The 24018-nt window shown below is 46.4% G+C and overlaps 1 protein-coding gene across 1 annotated transcript in view; it reads left to right on the top strand.

Annotated features, from left to right (window-relative positions):
* The window catches only part of LOC144763060 (NACHT, LRR and PYD domains-containing protein 3-like), a 421888-nt gene extending 402159 nt beyond the window's left edge, over positions 1-19729 (top strand). Inside the window, exons 10-11 of the mRNA XM_078648365.1 lie at positions 11628-11798; positions 19642-19729. Coding sequence (XP_078504491.1) covers positions 11628-11798; positions 19642-19729 — 259 coding nt within the window. The remainder of the gene's footprint in view (positions 1-11627; positions 11799-19641) is intronic.
* Positions 19730-24018: the final 4289 nt, after the last annotated feature.

The following is a 24018-nucleotide window of genomic DNA, read 5'->3' as shown; positions in this document are numbered from 1 at the left end:
ATGGTACGGAAGCATGAAGTAGTGATGTTTTACTGGCACTGGAGTAGTGGCAATAAAAAGCTGTCGAACAGGAGTCACTTTCTCAACAAACCAGGTGAATATTGCCATAACCACCAGAGCAACAACAAACCCTACAGCACAAATGATTCTGTTGTTATGCATTTTAGCAACAGCGATAGTTGATCTTTCTAAAAACTCGTTAAAACAATCGTTGGAGCTCTTATCCCAGGGAAGCCATTGATTTCTTCACCACGGGCCAAGACGGGTGTCCCTACACTACACAGGACTGATCCCCACCGTGCCAAATCGGCATTCCGTTTCACTAACCCAGGGTGGTAGCTCAACCAGTCTTTTTCTGCACTGCAGATTCTTTCCTCGGTCTCAAGTGGTATCGCGATGCTCCAGGAATCGTGTGGTCCGGGAAGACTTCTGCAGATTCGTCAGGTGAGATAGCTTGACCTTTCTCCATCTCCAGAATCTCTCGATGGTCGGTCAATACAGCAGGTTCCACTAAGGCAGGCGACACACATTTGCAATGTGTGCTATGGACCCAGTTCTTCTTGTTCGTCACTCGAACTGCTGTCCTTGTTGCCAGGAGCACCTGCTCCGGTCCTAGCCACCTCGGCTCCAAGCTGTTCGATCTGTCGAAGACCTTGACCATCACGTGGTCGCCAGGACAGAGTTCATGGGCCTCACCTGTAGATCTGTCAGGAAGTGCTTCTCGAACCTGTTGATGAATAGAGATCAAACTGTTGGTTAACTGTGCCAAATAATCATTAATCAGAACACAAGAAACATCATGTATGGGGCGTGGCTTAGGAACTCCCCAAATGTTCATTGGCCTATCAAACACAATTTCATGTGGGGTAAGCCCAGACCGTGAATGTGGCACCGATCTTATGGATAGCAATGCCAAGGGTAGTGCATCTGGCCATTTCAAAGTCGTGGAAGCAAGTATTTTCCCTAATTTCAATTTCAAAGTAGCGTTGTACCTCTCCACTAACCCTGCTGATTGTGGGTGGAAAACTGCATGGAATTTCTTTTTGATCCCTAATCCTTTCAGGACATGCTCAACAACTTGCCCAATAAAATGAGGTCCGTTGTCACTCCATAAAAGCTTACAAACACCATATCTAGGGAAAACTCCTTTAGAAGCACCTTTGCTGTGGTGAGAGCAGTATTATCCTTTGTAGGGTATGCCTCTATCCATTTGCTGAAGGTACATACCACCACTAGGACATATTTGAGATTATTGCAGCGTTCAAGTTGGATGTAGTCCATCTGCAAAACTTCAAAAGGCGCGGTTGGTGTAGCAAACCCTCCTGTAGGAGTCTGTGTCCCTTTTCCAGGATTATACTGCCAACAGATCAAACAGGACTGTACTACTCTTTTAGCTGTGCTGGTAATTTCAGGATGCTCCCAAACTTGCCTAAGCAATTTAGTTATTGCTAGAGCGCTAGAGCTCCAACATGTGCCAGCCCATGTGCCATTTGAACCATAGGTTGTAAATAGGCTGCAGGCAATTTCCATTTATCCACGTCTTTGTTGCGCCAACAACCCTCATCGTCCAATATTCCTTCTTTAGACCATTGCTCAAGTTCTTTCACAGAAGCAGATCTCTGTATATCCAATACGTCCTCTCTAGCATCATGCCAACGCTCAGCTTGTGATTTCACTACGTACATGGATGTAGTGCTTCGCTGCATCGCAGTCTCACGGGCTACGCGGTCTGCAAGGGCATTGCCTAGTCCTATTTTGTCAATGATTTTCTTGTGCGCGCTACACTTCGTAATAGCAACTCTCTTTGGATATGTAAGTGCAGTCAAGAGATTATGCACTAATTCTCCGTGCATTATCTGCATCCCGTTGGATGTTAGAAAGCATCTTTCCTTCCAGAGTAGGCCAAAATCATGAACCATTCCAAAAGCATAGCGGCTATCCGTGTAGATGTTCACACACAAGTCAGTGCTAAGTTCACAGGCTCGTGTCAAAGCTATTAGTTCAGCTGCTTGAGCCGACTTCTGTGGTATGCGAGCTGTTTCCACTACTGTCTCGTGTCGTGATTGCATATGCTGCTGAGGTCGTGCCATCTGGTAACTTCAAACAGGACCCATCGACCCACAGTTCCCCATCTACTTCTGAAAGGGGCGTATCTGGCAAATCGACGCGACCCTTTGTCTGTTCCTCAGTAAGGAATATACAATCAAGAGGCTCTTTTGATTGAGATTCAGTCACAGAATATGGCAACAAAGTAGCTGGATTGAGTGTCGCACACCTCTTCAAGGTAATATGAGGTGCTAACAGTGTCAATTCATATCCTGTCAGGCGAGCACTAGTTAAGTGTTGTGTCTTTGTCTGTCTGATTCAAAAGGGCATCTACTGCATGGGGTACTAGCACCAACAGTTTGTGTGACAAAACTATCCCTTCACTCTGATGTATGGACACAGCTGTCGCTGCAACTGAACGGAAGCACCCAGGCAATGCACGAGCAACAGGATCAAGAACTGCTGAAAAATATGCACAGGGGCGCTGCTTATCACTGTGTGTCTGTACTAAAACTGACAATGCACACCCATCTTTCTCGTGTACATAGAGTGTAAAAGCCTTCGTGTAATCTGGTGTGCCTAACACTGGTGCAGAGCAAAGAGCTTGTTTTAACTGACGAAAAGCATTTTGGCATTAATCTGTCCATGGAAGGGGGATCGGCGTGTTTTTAGTCAAAAGCGCTAGCAGGGGTTTAACAATGTGTGAAAAACCCAATATCCATTGCCTACAAAATGAAGTCAAACCAATGAATGCACGGACATCTTTCTGTGTGGAAGGTACTAGTGTGTCTAAAATTGCTTGAATGCGATCTGGTGTCAGTGCACGGCCCTCCTTAGACAGAAGGTGACCTAAATAGGTTACCTTCGGTCTACAATATTGCAATTTCTTTCATGATACTTTATGGTTGTGTGTAGCAAGAAAAGAAAGTAAAGACAAACTCTTCACACAGTTCAGGCAAATCAGCTGCCAACAAGATGTCATCGACATATTGTATGAGAACCACTCCTTTAGGCAAAGAATCTAGCTGTTGTTTTAGTGCTTGGCTATAGATATTAGGACTCTCAGTGTACCCTTGAGGAACTCTACAAAATCTGTATAATCGATTATTCAAAGTGAAACCGAACAATTATCGGCTATCAGGATGAATAGGAATCGAGAAGAAAGCATTCTTCAAATCAATTACAGAAAATGTAGTTGCTGTTGGAGGGACCAGGGTAAGCAATGTCGTTATGTCAGAAACCACAGGGTACTGGGGTACTACAATCTTGTTAACTTCTCTCAAATCAATGATGACTCTGTAAATCGTAGTATCAGTAACTTTTTTCAAAATGGGAAGAATCGGACTATTGCAAACATTGTAAGGAACTTCTTCCACACCCCCACTTTAATCAAATCATGTACAATACGTGTGAGTGCTTCTTTTCCTTCTCAAGAAATTTTATACTGAGGCAGTCTTGGCAATGAAGCACCCTCCTTGACACTAATATGCACTGGCGGAATAACCATTTGCCATACATCGGTGTCTGAAGTAGCCCACAAAGTACTAGGAAGTGAAGCTAATGCAATGTCCTCTTTAATACAGGATCTCTCAATCACATGTTAGTTGTCATTCAAAATAACCCGTACTTCTTCCAGAGAACATCGTATCTTAGCCCTGAAATATTTGAGCATATCAAGACCCAAAATATTATCTGGTGTGTTTGGAGAGAGCAAAGATGGACATAGAGCAGTAAACTTATCAACATGGAATGCAAGTGGTTGTGACAGTGGGCTAAGGGAAGGTGTTCCATCGAAACCTATCAATGTTATAGTTAAGCCAGACACGGGAGCCCTAGGAATCAAGTGTTTAGACAAGGCGCTACGAGTAGCTCCTGTATCAACCAGAAACTGATCAGTAGAACCCAAAACTTGTGCTGTAATATAGGGACCCCTCTGATCTACTGGAACTTCAACTGATTCCTTACCCCATCCTAGGCAATCCTCTGCATAAGCAGAATCTTGAAAATCAGACAGCACATAGTCGGACATTTGATATTGGTTCCGTCTATCAAAAGTGTTAAAAACATCCTGCCCACGTGTATTAGCATCAAACCTAGCACGATCATTCGTGCTTCCTCCTGGCCCTGGATATCCTGAACGATTTCTCATTTGTCCCCGACCACGTGGACTCTGCTGAGCACGCAGTACTGGACAATAAGAAAGCTAATGTTCAAATTTCTTGCAGTACGCACACTGGTCAACAGACAAATTCGAACGAGTATAGGAAGGAAAGGACAAACCATAAGATCCACGTCCACCTCTATCATTACCTCGAGAAGGCAGACCATAAGCCTGAGCTAACATAACCTTTGTTTTCAACTCTTTAGTCTTTTTATCCTCATTACCCTTCGCTTCTAGTTCCTGGCGTTCATAATACTGAGCCATAGTCAAAAGAGAAACCGGAGAAGGGGTAGTCCATGAACTTTCACTGGCCTTTAGGCGACTAGCTATTCCTGGCAATAGGTTTGCGACATATTTCTCAATGAACAAATGTCTACCCGTGTCATCTGTCAATGACTGGTCACTAAAATCATGGAATGCTTCTTCAAAGAGTGTGAAGAAGTCAGAAACTGATTCATCTACCTTTTGCTTGCAAGACGCTAACACTGTCCAATTTATCTTTTTAGGGGGAATAATCGTCTTTAACTTAACTAATATAGCTGTCGGAAGATTTAAAATTATCTGACACGGTTTCTGTGCAGGTTCTCAGTCTTCATCTAACTGCTCTAAATCTTTACATAATGCTCCAAATGTCGCACGATCATCAACTTTATGCACAGTTCTCCACTTATCAGCCGATAATATTAGTCCAAAAAACAGATCAATATCAGGCAAAGTCATAGTACAAGAGCTAATAGCACCCTCAACTTCCTCATAGAAGGCTGCTGGATTCTTTCGCGGATCAGGTAATGCAGTTTTAAGAGCCATGACATCTGCTCTATTCCATGGAGTGTAATCCCAATTATAAATAAAATAACCCCTTGCATCTGTAGAAGTCTTATCATCACTTGTACCCGTTCCTTTAGGAGGAACATATAAAGGCGTGGCCTCCCGCATGGGTTTCACATTAATTACAGCATTCTTATCTGTTTCAGGAGTAGAAGTTCGTGCCATGCTGATCTGGGATGTTTGTGCAGCTGCGTCTGCTGCCTTTTTCTCCTCTCGTAAACGGGCTGCTTCAACACGGTGTTTAACCAAGCGTTTGATCGTGTGAGCCACCTGGGAGAAGACAAAAAAGACCTTCACGTAGTTGTTAACAATCATTTGCTACATCATCGGGCTCCATTTCTACCGAATCTTTCCTGAACCGTTCAATAACCTCTGCGGCAAATGTATCCGTAAAATATATTTGCTCCCTTTCCTGCCAATCTTTTATACTATCAAAAAGTTCAGAAGCAGTGCCAGTACTTCGAACGGCTTTACGCGCAGCAGATCTAATGTCAGACGCACGCCCAGCAGATAACATTGAGCGAGTTTCTCAAGCATTGTCCTGGTCTGTAGGAGAGTCCTCATCCGACTCATAAGGAAGAGTATACAGAGGTGGACTACGATCTAATAAGAGAGAATCATCTTGGGGTTTATTAAGTATAGGATAAAGAGGTCTACGAACAGCGTATTGGCCATTTACCTGTAAATAACGCTCCCTATTTTCCCTCTCTTTAATTTCTTTAATTTCCCTATTTTTCATTTCCAATGTTTTCGCATGAATGCTCTTACGTTGTTCTTTTTCTATCAAGGCTTGCTCACGCTTCATGCGCTCACGCACTTCTTTCTCCCACATTCGCACACAGTCAAACATGTCTTGCCTAGCCTTTCGCTTAAACATTTGTTGCTCCACATACTGAATCTTTCACAAATCAAATGACCCATGCATAGGCCAACGCAACTCAGGATCCTTACGAGTATATTTATTCCATAACGTGCTGTACATTATAGAAGAAATTACATACTTAATATACATGTCCCTATTCGGTGTCCCTTTCGAGGGGGCCAGTTGTGCTTCATCATGTCTCAAACTGGTACCTCTACAAAAGCAACACATCCTACGAAGTGTGCTGGAAACAGGCATGCCAAAAATAGTGCAAAATATGCAGTATTATAATCAAAGTAGCGCATAAGGTACTCTTTGTACGTTGCGCCGTTCAAACAAATTCAAATAGAAAAAAAATCTCCTCATTACCTGCCTATATAAATTGCAATTCATATATACCGTACAAACAAATACTAATATTGGCCAATCCGTCAAATCAAAAGCCACTACCTTACCAATCCAAGGCATCAAAAACCAACAGCAAGTGCCGCAGAACGACTCTTACCAATCAAATGGTGTCCAGGTTCCAACTGCCAAGTTCACAAATCGAACCAAATGGTCACTGCACAGCGAATCAACAGAAGAGATCTCAGTCGAGGACCGGCACCACCTGGATGGTCAGATCAGAAAGAAAGGAAAAACGCCGTGGTTGCCAAGACTCGGGTCTCCTCAGGCAGTGATCGCGTCCAAAGCGAGATTCCAATTCTTCGTCTTGACCACTCCTTCAGGCATCCGAGTCGTCGATGAGCCCCAAGTTGGAAGCGCCAGTTTGTGGTGGTGAGCCTCAGCAAGGCCTACAAGTGCAAGGGATTCGCCCTTCTCTGCACAGACTCCTTAGACCAATAAGAAGAAGTTGGCGCAGAAACTGGAATAGAAAATACAGAGTTTATTAAACCCCATGTGGTGGAACTACATTCACACAGCACCCTTCGGTAATGCATGAAGTAGCACACTGAATGGAAGGAGCTTGGTCCTTTTATACCCACACAGGGGCTCAAAAGAAGGCGGTACAAGTACAAAATGCTGGTTTGAGGTACATATAAGGTCATATAGAAAATGCACAGTCAACAAGTGGGAGGAGCTAACAGTTGCTAATTCCGGTGAACACATCCTGACAGTTACAGACTAACAGCAGCAGCATGGACAGCTGCAAGCTCAACTGAGCATGTGCGAAGGTGAAAGATGCTAAATATAGTTCGTCTCAAGGCAGATTTCAAGAGCAGTTAATAGAAAGGTAGGACAGAGCACATGGCTAGCACATGGTAGCACATGGCAAACAAAATGGCTGCCATAAATACAAAATGGATTCCACAAAACAGACAAGATAGTCTCTAAATGCTGGAATGCTTCTGCTAATGCTAACTTAATCGCTGCCAAATTACAACAAATATACGGTATGTACCCGAAAAAAAGTAAAGTTTGTTTAAAACGATAGCAAGCCGTGGCTCCCAGTCCTGGTCACAGGCAGAAGTCTTGCAGAGCTTCCCCTTCTCACACAGCCTGTTTGGCTGCTTGGCAGATGACTATTTTTGAAGACACAACCTCCCCTGCTTATAGTCCTGTTCCAGACACCAAATTTGGTTTAGGGTCTAGCCTTTGAAGGGCTCTGCTTCTTTAGAAGTGGGCACTTTTCCTTTTCATCTTCCTTCATGAAAGGGTCTGCCCCATCCGCCACGACTCTGAAGATGATTTTCCACAACTTTATTCATGGGAGTGACCAGAGTTTACACCTGGATGTCAGTCATAGTGATATGTGCATCAAACAATTAATCCCACAACCCTGACCTACTCTTTATGATTCTCTACTCTGCATCATCTCCCTTCCTGAGATGTGTTCAGGTCCCTTCCTTGTGACCTATCACTGAATCAAAGAGCAGTCATTTGAAATGTAAAGTAGTCTCTTCCCTCCCGTGTGTCATCACCCAGCTCACAGGAATGCAACAATACACTAATCTGACTGGGGATTTTCCTCTCCTCCTCATGTCTTCACAAGGCAGACTTGGGTTTCCGAAAATGGGACACAGGGTTCTCGATACAAGGTACACTTGCAGGCACATTTACTCAGGGCACACCCACAGCACACTTAATGCCCAGCACTAATATCGCTATGCATTGTACCTCTACAAGCACACGTGCTGTCGGCGCACACACTCAGTCTGCATGAACTGTTTAGCACTGATGTTTTTCTATCTTTAATGAGGGTGTGTTATTTTAAAACACATGCACTGCCAGCAAACGCGCTCACTATGTGCGCGCTGCACACCACTTCACCCATAGCGTATGCTACTCCACGCAAGCACACATACGTTCTGCACATGTTTTATCCACACGTGTACTGCACCACATCTCTCGTGTAATGTATTCCTCTCAGACATAGATACACCCAGTGCATGTACTACCCACACATGTATTGCACAGTCTGCTTCATCCTTTTATTGTACTCTTCCCAGGCACACATACAACTAATACAGAATCACCACTGTTGTGCTGCGCAGCACTCCACATCTACCTGATGTAGGCCATGGGTGAGTTAAGCAGACAACAGCAGAACTTTAAAAAGGTGAGGGAGCCTGTAGGCCTTGCTCCAGTGACACAGTGAAAAAGCTCCTGTTCACTACTACTGATCCTTGCACGGTATGCTGCCACCACTGCACTCGTGTTGCTTAACTCCTGGTGAAAGCAGTAGTCTTCCATCACTATGAGGGTAGCGCCTTGGATGCCCCTCCTGGTCCAACAAGACCACAATCCATGAGAGATGCCTATGTTATGGTGTACACACGTGATCCGTGCTCACTGATGACAAGAATCAGCATTAGAGATCCAGACAACAGTACAGTTGGGCACTCAGGGCATTGGTACACCTCTTTACCACACTGAGGACTTTTCCATCCCAACAAGAGGAATTGATATCAGAGAGTCTTGTTCAGGAATAAGCAGAGTGAAAAGAAGGTCAGTGGTGACATGTGCTACTTCAGCAATGCCAGAATAATATTGGCCAAGTAATGACCCCTTCCTGTGATGTCACTTCCTGCTATGTTACAATTTAGAGGGGCCTCACATGTTCCTACTCTAACCAGGACCTCACAAGTCCAAGAACCGGCCCGGTGGGGCAGCAATGAAGGAGACATCAAAAGAACATAAAACTGTAGAAAGCTGAGCAGACAAGGGAGAGGTGGGAAAGCAATGGACTCGCAGGGTGTAGGGACATGGAGCAGGGAACAGTGAGGGGCATGATGGTGGGACTGGAGGGAGAAGAGGCTCATGGGAGAGCATTAGATAGAGCTATGTTATATTGTATTTAGAGCCTCTATTATGAAACATTTGAAAAATGAAGCATTGTGAGATCTCTACTTAGCTGGAAGGGGGGTTTACATATGTACATATATGTACATTAGGGATTAATGATAGCAAAACAGCGTTCACCATTTGTGTCCCATATGTAACTTTTTGAATAAAGTCAGACACAACCCTCACTATCCATGCTGCTCAGAAGAGGCAGACAGGCTCACTCTGAGCATGCATCCTGTAAAATGCACAAACTTCAGAGAATTTGGGTCTTCAGTTTATGCTGGAAGGACTGGAGACCTTCACATGGACATCTCTTCTGAGGACCTTAGATCTAGATTGGAAGCAAAACTGCACAATATATTTACAGAGCACAATGAGGCGAGCAATGACCATTCCCAAATAATGCATCTTCAGGTAAAGTGGGAGAACAGTTACCCTTCGTGGCCCACAGGGTGGAGGGATCCTTAAAGACAGCACTGTATGTACGTATTTCAGGAGGATCAAAGGATACTGAGCATATGTCATACAAGTATTCATCACCTTCCTGCACAAATGCAGCACCTAACACTGACTACACTTCAAGAAATATAGCAACAGGTGTGATGTGTGTGCAGGAACTGTCCATGATTTTAGTTGCAAATATGTACGAATCACTCACTTAGAGGCAATTTACATTATTGATGAAGTGTAATCACCTTTCAATCTTTCTTAGCCTCCCCCACCAAGGAGGATGTGCTGACTGAGTTTCGGTTTCCATTCTTCACTCACAGCTCTCACATGTGGCAATTCTGGGCAGTCACAGTTTATGAAACTTGAAACTACAATTGTTTTCTCCCACAAGCAGGCCTTTACTGTGACACGGTAATGTGCACAACCATGCATGATGTAGACAGAGCTGGGCTCAGGGGGTTGAGCCCATGGTTAACCCTGTGTTTCTAGCAGCACCGTTAGCCATGTGCTGTTTGTAGCTCTGGGATAAGAAACCCTTTATTTATTGAGTTTTTTTCATGTGTGCTGTGCTCCTTTATATTCAAGTGCCCCTGGCTGGGCTTCCCTCTGAGACCCAGTACTATAACACCAAGCATCCAAACTGTACCTGGGTGGGCTGCCCTCTATGACCCAGTACTATAACACCAAGCATCCGTACTGTACCCGGGTGGGCTTCCCTCTAATAGACCCTGTACTAGAACACCAAGCATCCGTACTGTACCCGGGGGGGGCTGTCCGCTGAGACCCAGTACTAGAACACCAAGTATACGTACTGTACCTGGGTGGGCTGCCCTCTGTGACCCAGTACTATAACACCAAGCACCCGTACTGTACCTGGGTGGGCTGCCCTCTGAGACCCAGTACTATAACATCAAGCATCCGTACTATACCCGGGTGGGCTTCCCTCTATGAGACCCAGAACTATAACACCATGCATCCGTACTGCACCCGGGTGGGCTGCCCTCTGAGAACCAGTACTAGAACACCAAGCAACCGTACTGTACCTGGGTCGGCTGCCTTCTGAGACCCAGTACTAGAACCCCAAGCACCCTTACTGTACCTGGGTGGGCTGCCCTCTGAGAACCAGTACTGGAACACCAAGCACCCGTACTGTACCTGGGTGGGCTACCCTCTGTGAGACCCAGTACTAATGCACGAAGAATCCGTACTGTACCTGGGTGGGCTGCCCTATGTGAGACCCAGTACTAGAACCCCAAGCACCCGTACTGTACCTGGGTGGGCTGCCCTCTGAGAACCAGTACTAGAACACCAAGCATCCGTACTGTACCTGGGTGGGCTTCCCTCTATGAGCCCCAGTACTATAACACTAAGCATCTGTACTGTTCCTGGGTGGGCCGCTCTCTGTGAGACCCAGTACTATGACACCAAGCATCCGTACTGCACCTGGGTGGGTCGACCCCTGTGAGACCCAGTACTATGACACCAAGTATACATACTGCACCTGGTTGTGTAAAGAGGATGTCTTTCACCTACTTTTCAAACTATAACTCGCGTGCCCGCAATCCACTGCTGATGATGTCACATATTACATCATTCATGACATGGTCAGTGACATGACTGATGACATCACTGATGACATCTTAAATGACATCACTGATGACATCATCTATGTGACAATGAAATACACCTCATCACACACTAGTATAATATTTTTCACTCACTGTAAAATAGAAAGTGCCCTATTAGAAATATCTATTGGTGTGTCAATGGTTTCAAATACGGCACTTTCTATTTTACAGTGAGTGATGAAAGATTATACTAGTGTGTGATGAGGTGTTAAAGTGTTCCTTGTGCACCTCAGATCAGAGAGTACGAGGCCATAACAGCTACTGGTCTGATTATGTATACCTTGTTTATAATACTTTCAGCAATGAATCCTTAGAGTTATTAATCTTTTGATTCCCTCTCCTTCTCTTTCTCGCTCCTTCTTAGCCTCCAATTGTGTGAGATAACTGGTGCTTCCTCTGCAGCTCTGGCCACTGCCCTTCGCTCCAACCGCTCTTTGCTGGAACTGGGCTTGAGTCGCAATGTACTGGGTGACGCTGGTCTATTACTGATCTGTGACGCACTGAAGGAACCGGACAGCCGGCTGCAGAAGATCAAGTAAGGAGCGGGGGTGGGGGGAGGGGGTGGGGGTTCTCTATCATCTGCACTTTCTATTTTCCTGTGTCGTTATCTGCTACCAGTAGAGACTCTCTCCTCCACATACTTGTCTTGCAGCAGGATTTGTAGTAGGAGCACCTCAAAAATGGAATAGAATAATGTTCCCAAAGGAAGCATGTCTAAGTCATTCCTTTATGATGCTTTGATCCACGGCTCCACAGGTCCCCATTATCAGTGACTCCTTAGGGACCGGCTCTCTGCTCTTCAGTGACATAAAAAGGGTCCATCCTGCTACAGAGTGAGGAGTCACTGTATTTGCCTAAATCATCTTCTCAATAGTCATTTTCCAATCCAAATCACTCGCTCTTGATCATTGAACAGTCCCCTTCATATTCCGTTTTACTATCAATAAAACCATTTGCTTGAGGTCTCTACAGAGCCGTTCTTTCATTCTTGACCCCAGTTCTCCTTCGATACAAACTGTTCTCCATTATCCAACACTGTGTTCCTAGGAATCCTCTTTTCAATTAAAACATTTCTTAGAAGTGACACGGGCACTTCTGAAGTTCCTTTCCCCACAGATCTTCTCACAAAGCACTCTGTGTGGTAATCACTTATATCATTGAATGCTTCACATGAAATAAAATATCCGCAGGCCCTAAAAATGCTTGTTATTCCCCATAGTTGGCTGGGTATTTCCACGTGGTTCAGTGGTCGTTGTAGGACATCTTGTTCACTTCAGTATTTGCACGTCTGCAGCAATGGTTCGCTTCCTCTTCCAGTTAGAATAAAAATGTAATCAAAACCACTTCTATGAATCGTAAAAAACCCAGGTAGTGTGACTGTACTGAGCGTCAGCAAACCGCACCTCTCGTTCCAATCCCTGTGTCTTGTTCCTGCTCCAGCTGTGGGGTGTGCGATGTGCTCCACCGTGGACCTTGTGGCCGATTGTTGGCTCTTGTCATGTGATTGCTGCATCCATGAAACTGGACAGAAGGCGTCTAGCAGGGGGTGGTGCACATGGGGTTGGGTGATGGGGCACCCACTGTGGAGCCTGCAGGGGGCAGTACTGATACCGCTGTAGCTCAGTGCTCAGAGGTTTCATAGGGGCGCGCAGACTTCAGTGACATCAGACTAGGAGTTCCATCATTCACTTGAGTGTGTTTCCTGGCTCTTGTTCACTGGGCCTCAGTCAGTGGTTGTCAGCCATCTTGTTTAACACGGACGTCTCCTACTGCACACTTCCATTGTTAATATTTCAGCATCATACAGTCAACCAGAGCTGTATTTATTTATCTTCTGGTGAAGTTATTATTTCTGTGCTAGAGGAAATATTTTCTACAGGTGCCAAGAAAAGTTGCAATTTCGAAAAAGCTTTCAATGACAGCTGCTCCATGTGAACACATACATGTTTGACAACGAGTTTTTAGGTGGTGAAGGACTCTTTGAACATCCCTGTAGAACCAAGGGGGCAGCAGACAAGTCTGAAATCATGCTGGAGTTCAGACATTGATAATCCTGCAGATTTGCTTCCAGCTGGTGGGTTTGATAACACTTAGAAGCCCCAAGAAACCTCAAAGCAAGTACAGAAGGTCTCATCCTCACAGTCTGGACTCATCTTTTACCTCTGTGTGGATCATGTGGAAGACATGTTGCCCACAAGTAGCAAGATTTTAGGAATTCAAAAGTATTTTATTTATCGCTAAGTTTATTAGTTTTAAAATTGTTTCATGGCCGAGTACTGCTGTGCCTTGGACTATGAGGAGTGTTGATGAATTTGGATTTTATAATTTTTTTGTTTTATGGATTTTATCGCAAATAAACAAGTTATATTAATAAGATATTCAAAGACCAGGCATTTGTTGCAGGTAATTCCCAAGAAAGGTGGCTAAAACCACAGTGGTCATCACACACTCTAGTGGTCTACAGAGGTGTCCTAGGGGACTGGCTGCCCCAGGGGGAGATACAAGAATAGCACACGATTTGATAAAAATTTATATTGCGCAGAACAATAACCCGCAGGTATCAAGGCGCCACGATGGAGTGAGAGTAACAGGGAGTGCAGCAGTCATGAGCGAACTGGAAGAGTTCCCAACCCAGAGAGTGGGTGCGATAGATGCAGATTAATGATCTGGAGGTCTGAGAATATCCGTGTTAGAAAGCCGAAGGTTGGCTAGTGATAACCACAAGACTCAGCTTGAGGAATTAAAGGCATTAAAAGTGAGGACAAAACCAACTGAAACACACAGGTTAGCAATGAAAGCAAGAGCCAACCAGACAAGCCTCACACAATCAACCTCTCCAGAGTGAAATAAAGTCCATTCTCCCTGCAAGCTCAGCAGTACCACTGGGGTCACAGGAAAGGAAGCTTCCGAGGATCAGAATTCACAGCCTCTCTGACTTTAACTGATAAGCATCCGTCCATCCCTCGGCTGACTCCACTCTTCAGCAGGACCTCCTCGAAAGAGGAGTCAGCTGCAACCGAACCAACAATCCTGATGAAAAGGGATGCTTTCAAACAGCTGGATGAGCCTGAATTCAAGCGGAAGAGAGATGGTTGGAGAGCTGCAGACAAGACGGAAACCAAGATCAACCCTGGAGCGTCACCCACTAATTCCCAAATCGTGCATGTCCCTCATCAAGGAGAGGAAACCCTGGCCTCTGATTAATGACATGAGGAGCATGGTCATCCATCTCTACACCACAATGGACACTGTCATCACACTTAATGATAGCGGGGACATTGTCATCGCTCTCGGCCCCAGACGTCAGGCTCGTCCAACAGCCACGTAACACTGCGTAAGAGAGTCTGCACCGTCATTTAACGCACTGTCTGAGAAGGAGGAGTCTGAGTGTTAGAAACTCCAGCAGGCATGTAGCTACTTGTGCAACTCTCGAACCAGCCACTGTCCAATAGCATTCATTTTCAAAGGAAGCCCCACCCTGTGGGAGGATCAAGGGCTGCTTGCCAGGCTCCAGACTGATCGTCATTAAAAGTCATTGTTTCCAAGGCAGCCCCGCCCCTCTGGTGGGGATCAAGGGCTCACCAGGCACCAGGCTGATCGTCATTAAAAGCCATTGTTCCATTATGTAGGAACTGGGGTCTCCAGTTCCCCGGGGGTAGCCTGGCACGAGCAGGTAGGCACCCGAAAGCTTAGGTGTAAAGTGACCATACAGCACACACAACCACTGAGTCAAGAAACGCACGCAATGACTAACACCACACCAGTAAGTTTGGGTAAAATCATTAAGCTTTTATCTAAGATTAAGATCACGACTGGTAAATCATTTAGAGCAAATCAATTATCACAGTAGCAGTAACTCATTAAAGCATTTCATCAGGGGAGCAAAGGGAGCAATTCAATCATCAATACTGCATGTTTCAATAGCCATTTCATTAGGCACTTAAACGTTTCGTTACTCAGCATTACTCATTTCATTAGGCATCAGTGAACAAGGCATCAAGCAAGGGTGAGCATCTCATTAGGTGAAAATAGCCGTCTCATTGTGGAAGGCAAACATTTCATTAGGGTAGCAAGGAAAGCATGTCATTAGGCATAGGTAAAGCCTTGAACCAGCAAGGGTCAACATTTCATTCAAACAGGCCACCATAGAAATTATGCTCAGCAAGCTCTTCGAAGTGGCAGGGCCGGTACTAAGGTCCTCCTGGCCCCTGCAGCTGAGTAATAACAGTTCCCCAATCAGGGGTTAACTTTCCCTCCAACAGTGAGGGCCAATTGTTTCCTATGGGCTCTGGCCCATTTCAAATCACGGGGGCCAATGGGGCCCAACAACAGTCTTCTCCCAGGGGAGGGGCGGTCATCTGGCCCATTCCGGGCCTTCCGCCCGCCTCCCCGGGGAGTTACCTGGCTTTTTCGGGCCTTTTCGGTCCCTTGCGGTGGTTCGGGGGGCTCGTGCTCGCCTGGGAGCCCCCTCTCTGGAATGCGGGCCTCCGGGCAGCGCCCGGCGATGTCAGGGCCGGACCGGGGCCGGAAGGGAAGTAGCGGAGGCCCCGCTCTGTCGGGGAACCGTCCCCGGGGGTCTCCCGATGTCTCCTGGGGCCGGGGACCAATGCCGGCAGTCCTGGGCTAAGGCGTGCACGCAGCCGCCAATGGCAGTGCGGCCTGCAGGGTGCGGCCTCAGGACCAATGGGGTTGTGGTGCTGGTGTGGGCGGAGCCCAGAACGCGCCCCCGCCACGTGACGCCCGATCCTGGCTTCGCGGCCCAGTGCGGCCTAGCGCGGCCTACCTCCGTGATGTGGCGGACCTCTCCTGGCTCCGAGGGCCACCGGGACAGCGCAAACAACCGTGGGGTCCCCTTCGGCCCAGTGACAGGCCGCAGCGGTGATGGTGGGCCTCAGCAAGGCTTCGCAGCGGCACAAGGCAGTGCCAGTGATCCCCCGGGCTGCAGCGGTGAGTTGGGGAAAGATAGCGCTTCGAGGGGGAAGCGCTCCAGGGCACACACACAGTGCTAGTATGCGCGACAGCAGTTCTTGGGGCCACAGCGCTTGGTAGAGATAGCGCTTGGGGCAGTCAGCAGGTTACAGCGCTTCTCAGGGCACAGTAGGAGAGGGCTGAGTAGGTAGGGCAGACAGTTCAAACAGGACAGGACAGTGTTCCAGCGCTAAGAAGGAAGAGCGCTTATCAGGCAGTTAGACAAGGGGGATGAGGCAGGACAGCGCAGGGGCACAGGTGAAGACAGAGGGGGCAGAGATGGCACAGCCCAGTACCTGGTTGATCCCCAGCAGTCCTTGTTAGCCCAGGGAGGTTTCTTCTTGGCGCTTGGTGGTTCCTGCGCCCTTTGTAGATAGTTTCTTGAGGGGGAGGTTGAGTTGAAGGCTGCTGACAGGATTCCTCAGCAGGTCACTGCAGGTGGTCCCTGGGTTCCCCTCCCGCTGGGCCAGATCAGTGGGCTAGTTCAGTGTTCCTCACACAGCTTGGTGGGCAGCGCCTAAACCCTGTCACCCCCAGTGGTATAGGTTCCTGACTAGGCCCTACCGCCTAAGTCTCCTGCGTAGGTTCCCCCAGGTCAGTGATGCCCCAACTGACTAAAAACTTTCCCTCCTTTCTTTATACATGCCCAGGTCAGCTGACCACACTCTAAGGCGGCAAAAGCAGACCGCTCCCCTATTCTGGAAGGTTCCGGGAGCTTCCCTACTCTAGCTATGGGCAGGCAAGGCAGGCTGGTATTGCAACAATGTTTAAGGGTTCCAGCCAGCTCCTGGCAACTAGGGTGCTACTAAAAAAAGACCACTCCGCAGTAGCAGGGGCCTGTGGCAGCCATGTTGGAAGTAGAGAGCACCTGCACCTTAGCATTGGTTAGCAATGGGAAGGTGCTCGGAGACCTAAGGCCAACGAAAAAGAGGGTGAAAAAAATATGGAAAGACCACCCTTGGGCTGACAGGTCTAACACATTACAAGACTCGCCCTTCCCTCCCATGTTCTTGGAGACCCCTTTCCAGACTTCCCCCTTTAGCCCAAAAGGTTTGCTTGCCTCCTTTCCCATGTCCCTGCAGAGCACCTACGAGTCTTTCTACAGTGATTACAGTATCATCAGAACATCCAAAATTGACACCCCCACTGAACTCCTAGTCGTAGCCAGCAGACCTCATGTTTTTATAGGTTGCCATCGGTTTCATTGCCTTTCAGAAATGTTTGCTGCATTTATTTTCTCCACTAGATTTTGATTTTGTTTGTTGTGCACGAACGCCATTAGTCCAGAAACCTTAACCAAAATGTAGGTTGTGTGCGGGATATTACCTACATATTGTATCCTGAATATCCTTTGCAAAGTCATCCTCCCACTGGGTGTATATTTTATATTATTATTTCCATTTCAGCAATATTTCTGTAAATGATTTTTAGGACAAGATATTTATGTCAGATGCTCTGTGGGTCATGATATTCTGGTGCCGTACACCAAAACTCAACCCAGCATTCCCTCAGGCTCTACCATTCCATCTTTTTGGCTAATAATTCTAATTTTGGAGCGATCCTTACCCATAGAGAAGGGAACATGAGACCTTCCCACGCCTTTTTGGCCGGTACACGCTCTTTGGTCATACATGATGTTCGAAACCAAAGGTCGCCCGCTTTGGATCCTATGGACAGAGCTTTGGATGCTTAAAAGTGATTCTTCATTATTGGCAAAATCTCCAAGTTTGTTTACAGAAGGACACTGATATCAAGAAACTGAGTCTACTGTAAGTCACTGTATCCAGTGCACGTTTGCACAATTTAACTGATAAAACATTCTTGTGCTTCTTGCACAGAAGCTGTTGTAGTTAAGTACAAGGCCCCGTCTGCAGGTTCAGAGATTCAATATAATGCAAATGCACACATTACTACAATGACGGCTGCATCCAAACCATACTCACTTCCAAACCACTTGTTAATGGAAATCTTCCATTGACTTAATTCAACCAGGTGTTAAATCTACTCAGCACAATGAAAAGCCGTCCCTCAGGTGAGTCCTTTCTGCTTTGTACTTACCTCGTCCATCAGTGGAAAGCGTCTGCTTCTCTGAGACACTCACACAGATTTGTGCATAAACCGATCCAGAGGAGCGAGCCATAGCGGCGCTTTCTGAAAGAGTTCAGAAAAATTATCCCAATTCCTTCAATAGCTTTCTTTGTCCATACCAGATTGTGGACCTTGTTAATAGAGGGATGTGGGATATCATGTGTCCCTGCCTATGAGGTGTGAGGAGCAGGTGGGATATCACTTGTACCCCCTATGAGCTGTGAGATGCAGGTGGGATATCACTTGTACCCCCTATGAGCTGTGGGATGCAGGTGGGATATTACTGGTACCTGCTTAGGAGGTGTGAGGAGCAGGTGGGATATCACTTGTACCCCCTATGAGCTGTGAGATGCAGGTGGGATATTACTGGTACCTGCCTAAGGTGTGTGGAGCAGGTGAGATATGACTTGTACCTGCTTAGGAGGTGTGAGGAGCAGGTGGGATATCACTTGTGCCCGTCAATGAGGTGTGAGGAGCAGGTTGGATATCACTTGTACCCCCTATGAGCTGTGAGATGCAGGTGGGATATTACTGGTACCTGCCTATGGTGTGAGGAGCAGGTGAGATATGACTTGTACCTGCTTAGGAGGTGTGAGGAGCAGGTGGGATATCACTTGTGCCAGCCAATGAGGTGTGAGGAGCAGATGGGATATCACTTGTACCTGCCTGTGAGGTGTGAAGAGCAGGTGGGAACGATCCAGTGGAGTGTCATGGGGGGGGGGGTGGCTCCTCTTACTTTCCAGGTCTTGCATTCTTATTCCCTCATTCTCAGGGAGCGGGGGCCTTCTATACTTTAGCCAAATGTCTCCAATTCATGAGTGTGATGACCTAAAATGGCAATTGTTTGTGAGTAATCGAGACTTTTGTGTTTAATCTCACTGTGATTTATCGCTGTCATGGTTACCTCTATCCAAACATTGGTGTTCGGTTGGTGTGGCGGATGCGCTTGTGCATTCGTATCACTGGACACGTGGGAGTCAGAGAGCTCTAAAGGACCCGCTATGCTGTCTCCCCCTTGTTTCTCACTTGGGTTCACTCAGTATGAGAAGAATGATGGGAAGTGGGCACTGACTTTGGCAGTTCTGATGAATTTCTGTTTGCAATGTGTATCAATATTTATCAGCTTGTATTGTGTTTAGAGAAGGTCGAGGAGGCTGGGGGAGAGGAAGTGGTAGATTAACCCTGTGGTCTCTTTGGTGGTTGGTAGTTCTGCTCATGACCATATACTCAGTTATGTTGTCAATACAGCGCATACTGGCATATTTGTTGTCATTTATGCCCACAATATTGAATCAGTATCTGACCCTCTCTTGTCCCCACAGACTTTCAAAGAGTTCAATCAGTTCGTCTGTGATTGATGAACTGAAGGGCGCCAGACCCGAGCTAGAGATCGTGGAGGATGACTTCTGAAGAGATTTATTTTGGACGTCCATGGTGTGTTCAGAAAAGTGACGGAGCATAGATTTTGAAACACTACTGATGAAGAGAACTATTTTGGACGTCCTTGGTGTGTACCAGCGCTAAAGTTCCTCTACGATGACCTGTGAAGTGGTGAATATTGAACAAAGATGGTGCCATGTCAAAGCTCCCTCACCATTAGTCTACATCAACAAATTTTCAGTCATTCGAATTTCACTCTTTGGTTGTGAACCACAGACAATGTTAATATGTTATTGAAGTTAAATCACTCCAGGAGGTCACGTCAATCACTCAAAGGGGGTCTGGTCAATTACTCCCGGGGTCTGGTAAATCACTCCTGGGATCTGGTAAATCACTCCAGGGGGTCTGGTAAATCACGCCAGGGGTCTGATAAATCACTCCAGGGGGTATTGTAAATCACTCCAGGTGGTCTGGTAAATCACCCCAGGGAATCTGGTAAATCACTTCAGGGGGTCTGGTAAATCACTCCTAGGGTCTGGTAAATCACTCTTGTGGTCTGGTAAGTCACTCCAGGGGGTCTGGTAAATACTCCTGGGGTCAGGTCAATCACTCCAGGGGTCTGGTAAGTCACTCCAGGGGTCTGGTAAATCAGGCCAGGGGTCTGGTAAATCACTCTAGGGGGTCTGATCAGTCACTCCAGGGGGTCTGGTCAATCACTCCAGGGGGTCTGGTTAGTCACTCCAGGGGGTCTGGTAAATACTCCTGGGGTCAGGTCAATCACTCCAGGGGTCTGGTGCATCACTCCAGGGGGGTCTGGTAAACACTCCAGGGGGTCTGGTAAATCACTCCAGGGAGTCTGGTAAATCATCCAGGGGGTCTGGTAAATCACTCCAGGGAGTCTGGTAAATCACTCCAGGGGGTCTGGTAAATCGTAAATCATTCCAGGGGGTCTGGTCAATCACTCCAGGGGGTGAGGTACTGGGTTTTTCAGAACCGGTACTGATCCGGTAACCCAGCGGTGCCAGGGACAGCACCCAAAGACCTCGAGTACTTTCCTGATTCAGACCACAGAAACTCAGAGTCTTCTAGGTGAAGTCAAAGATCGAATTTATTGGCTGCAACCAAGTAACAGGTCCTAGAAGTACAACAACACGGGATGTATGTTCTCAGGAGACTGCTCAAATTCACAAAGTCAGGCTTCTCTTTTTATACGAAATATTGTGCTTTAGGCAAACATTCTTCACATTTTAGTATACCATTCAAATGTTTCCAGTACAAAAGAAAAAGCAGAGTCATGGTGACAAGCCCACATCACAGTTTGTTCAGCCCATAATAAATTATCCGGCAAGGCTCAGCATTTCCATCAGATACCGGTGGACCCCCAATAAAATGGGCACCTCCCCATCATAAAGCAAGTAAGAGAGAAAAGAGCAGGGACAGGTGTGAGTAAGATTCGGCAGGGTGTGTGTGCGATGAAAAGGTTTTATGGCTTGTTGTGCCTTGATGCTATCTCGTTCGGCCACTGGGAGAGGAACTGACCAAACAGGTTCGGCCTGGGGCAATGGTTCCAACTTGCCTAGATCACAGAAAAGTCAATTAAGGTGTACGTGTCCTTTGATATCGAATTAAGCCTATGTGAAGGGCAACACACAAAATGGATGCCACATACAAAATGGAAGCCAAGGGTTCAGGGCGCGAATGACGATTTCGAGGTGAAATCGTCACTCAAATACGACGAAAATGCTTGTACATAATGTACTCGTCATTCTCGGTCTTTTGATACCAAATTCGTCATATTACGACGAAGTTTTATTCTCGAGTCCAGAATTGTTACACGAGTCCAGAATTTTCAGAACCACAAACCCTCCTTTTGCCCTTACATAGGCAATTTAACCTAATCTCATGCTAATCTGAGTCCAGGTCTATATTCCTAAAGTCATTGAGATGTTGCTGTAACATCATTCTATTACTTAGCTCGTCTCTTGATACATGTTTCCTTACACATGATGTGGCACAGAGGCCACATATTGCAGGAGCACACTGCACGCACAGACAGAACAGGAAAAGAATGGCTAAGACCATCCCAATGACTATCAGAATTTTCCATCCCCAGCCGGATATCAGTTCCCAGAACCATCCCATTAAAGACCAATCTCCTTTATCCACATGAATAGATTCGGAAATCTTATGCAGTTTAGAGAGGGCCTCGTACACTGTTGGAGCGTTATCTGGGATGAAAACACAGCAACTTGATTGGATCAATTTACATACCCCACCTCGGTCTGCAAGTATGACATCTAATGCGACCCTGTTCTGAAGAGTCATAAGACGATCCGACTGGAGCTCAGCAGTCAAGTCACTAAGGGCACCAGCAGTTTCAATTACGGTGGACTCAACCACCCTTGTCAATTGCCTTTTGTTCCTGCTGTTAACCATTGGTCCCCAGAACGGCAGAAAACCCTTTGCGAAGTCCCCAAATTCTTGACCTGCAGTGTCTTCTTTACTCAGGACACCTCTAACTATCCTTGTCTTTTGGTAGTCTGCCGCTGCTGTGTAGGTGGGAGGCAACAGGAACGAAACAAAACATGAGCCCGAAAAGTCAGGGGGCAACCATGTATAGGCTCTATCATGGCAGATGAAATAGGTACCCTTAGCTGCTAAAAACGCAGGGGAAGTCTGAGACCCAAAAACATACGTTTTAGTACAGACACTTTTCCCTAACTGAGCTCTGGGATTCTTGCCAGTACCTTGCAGACACAGGTGACCATGATGGGGTACAATCCAAATCGGGGAAGATCTCTTAGCTTGCTGTTTCTCACTCAAAGTAGCTCCATATCCGGTCACGTTCCATCCTATATATGCAAATATCTCATCTTCCGGGGTAGTTTCATAAGAAATTTCTTTCTTAATCATGTCAACTATACCTTTGACTAGGGCGCTAGTCTTGGGGTTGTCTTTTACAGAACGTAGGGGGTGGACTTCACGTGCGTATATGAACATTGTTCTGTATGCCCACACAGAGCCATTATGGCTGAAAGGCAGGACCAGATAAGGGATACCTTTATCCGTTGTGTGTGGCATAAGACCACACACCCAACAGTTAGTTGTGTTCATTGCAAGTTGGTGTTGGTGCAAGAGCTGAACAAAGGAGTTATTAATAAATTCTAATCTCCTAGCTGATTCATGTTCAGGAAGGGGTTGGAAAGAATGGGAGGAAACAGTAGGAGGAGGAGGTGTAGGCGATGTAGTGGGTGCAAATGTTACTTGAAAAGAGAATAGAACATATCCTAATAAAAATATCATCACACTGAGTAACAAGAAATTGCACAATATCAAAAAACTTTTCTTTGTCATTATTTTACATATCTTGGCTTTAAAGTTCATTTCCTTGGCAGGTCTCTCCATCTCGAAAAACTCCATCCTCTCTAAAGTGCTGCCCGCGATGGGAGGTTGATTCTGCTAAGGAATGTTTCTGTCAGTCTAGGGCAACTCCCTTGGACCAACCAGAACTGCCGACCTAATGTCGTCAGTTGCACCCCAAAGACTTTGGGCAATCGCGGCCCTAGCAGCGGAACCCGGATGGCGGTTCGAAAAACAAAAATAAGTAAGTTTCTCAGATGGGAGAGCTGCACTTTCAAAAACAGTATTTGGAGGGAAAAAAAAGATTTTTATTAGTCCATAGGTCTCGGCCTCAAATTATAGCGCTTTTTTCCAAGTACTGTCTGATCCTGAAACAGGAGTTCAGGCTCTGTAGTGTTCAATCGCTTTGATGGTGATACTGCTGGTTGCAAAATTTCATCATTTTCTTGTTCAGTCAGTGTTCCTTTTACACGTGCATCACTGAAAGGCAGAAAACGTGGCACGGTTTCAGTCCCTGAGTCAGCGACACCCTCCTGGACCCACCGGTCATATGGCAGGGGTAAAGGTACCCTTTTATAATGGACCTGTTTACTATTTGCTTTTTTCTCTGTTATTATTCCTGGTTTTTAAAATTGCCCTCTCACCTGCACTATAATCGGAAAGCACCGCTGCTTGAGCGGGTCCGGTTCCTGGGGTGGGCTCACTTTGTATCCGCCATCTTGGAGTGGGGTAGTTGTTTAGGCGCCATCATTAGCGAGCGCTCTAGTGCGCAGAAGCTACTGTGGGACGCCTACTTAAGGCGAGCTGTTCCAGGGTTCGCCCTGACAAGGCATTACATCGCTGCTTAGCGCTTCGCGCTTATTCTGCTGAATAGCCATTTTTAAAACAACCTGTTTACTATTTGCTTTTTTCTCTGTTATTATTCCTGGTTTTTAAAATTTCCCTCTCACCTGCACTAT

Source organism: Lissotriton helveticus, chromosome 6 (assembly GCF_964261635.1).
Source record: "Lissotriton helveticus chromosome 6, aLisHel1.1, whole genome shotgun sequence".
In the NCBI taxonomy this organism is placed as follows: Eukaryota; Metazoa; Chordata; class Amphibia; order Caudata; family Salamandridae; genus Lissotriton; species Lissotriton helveticus.
The sequence above is the reverse complement of the archived record's forward strand: the minus strand, read 5'-3'. Positions and strand labels throughout refer to the sequence as shown.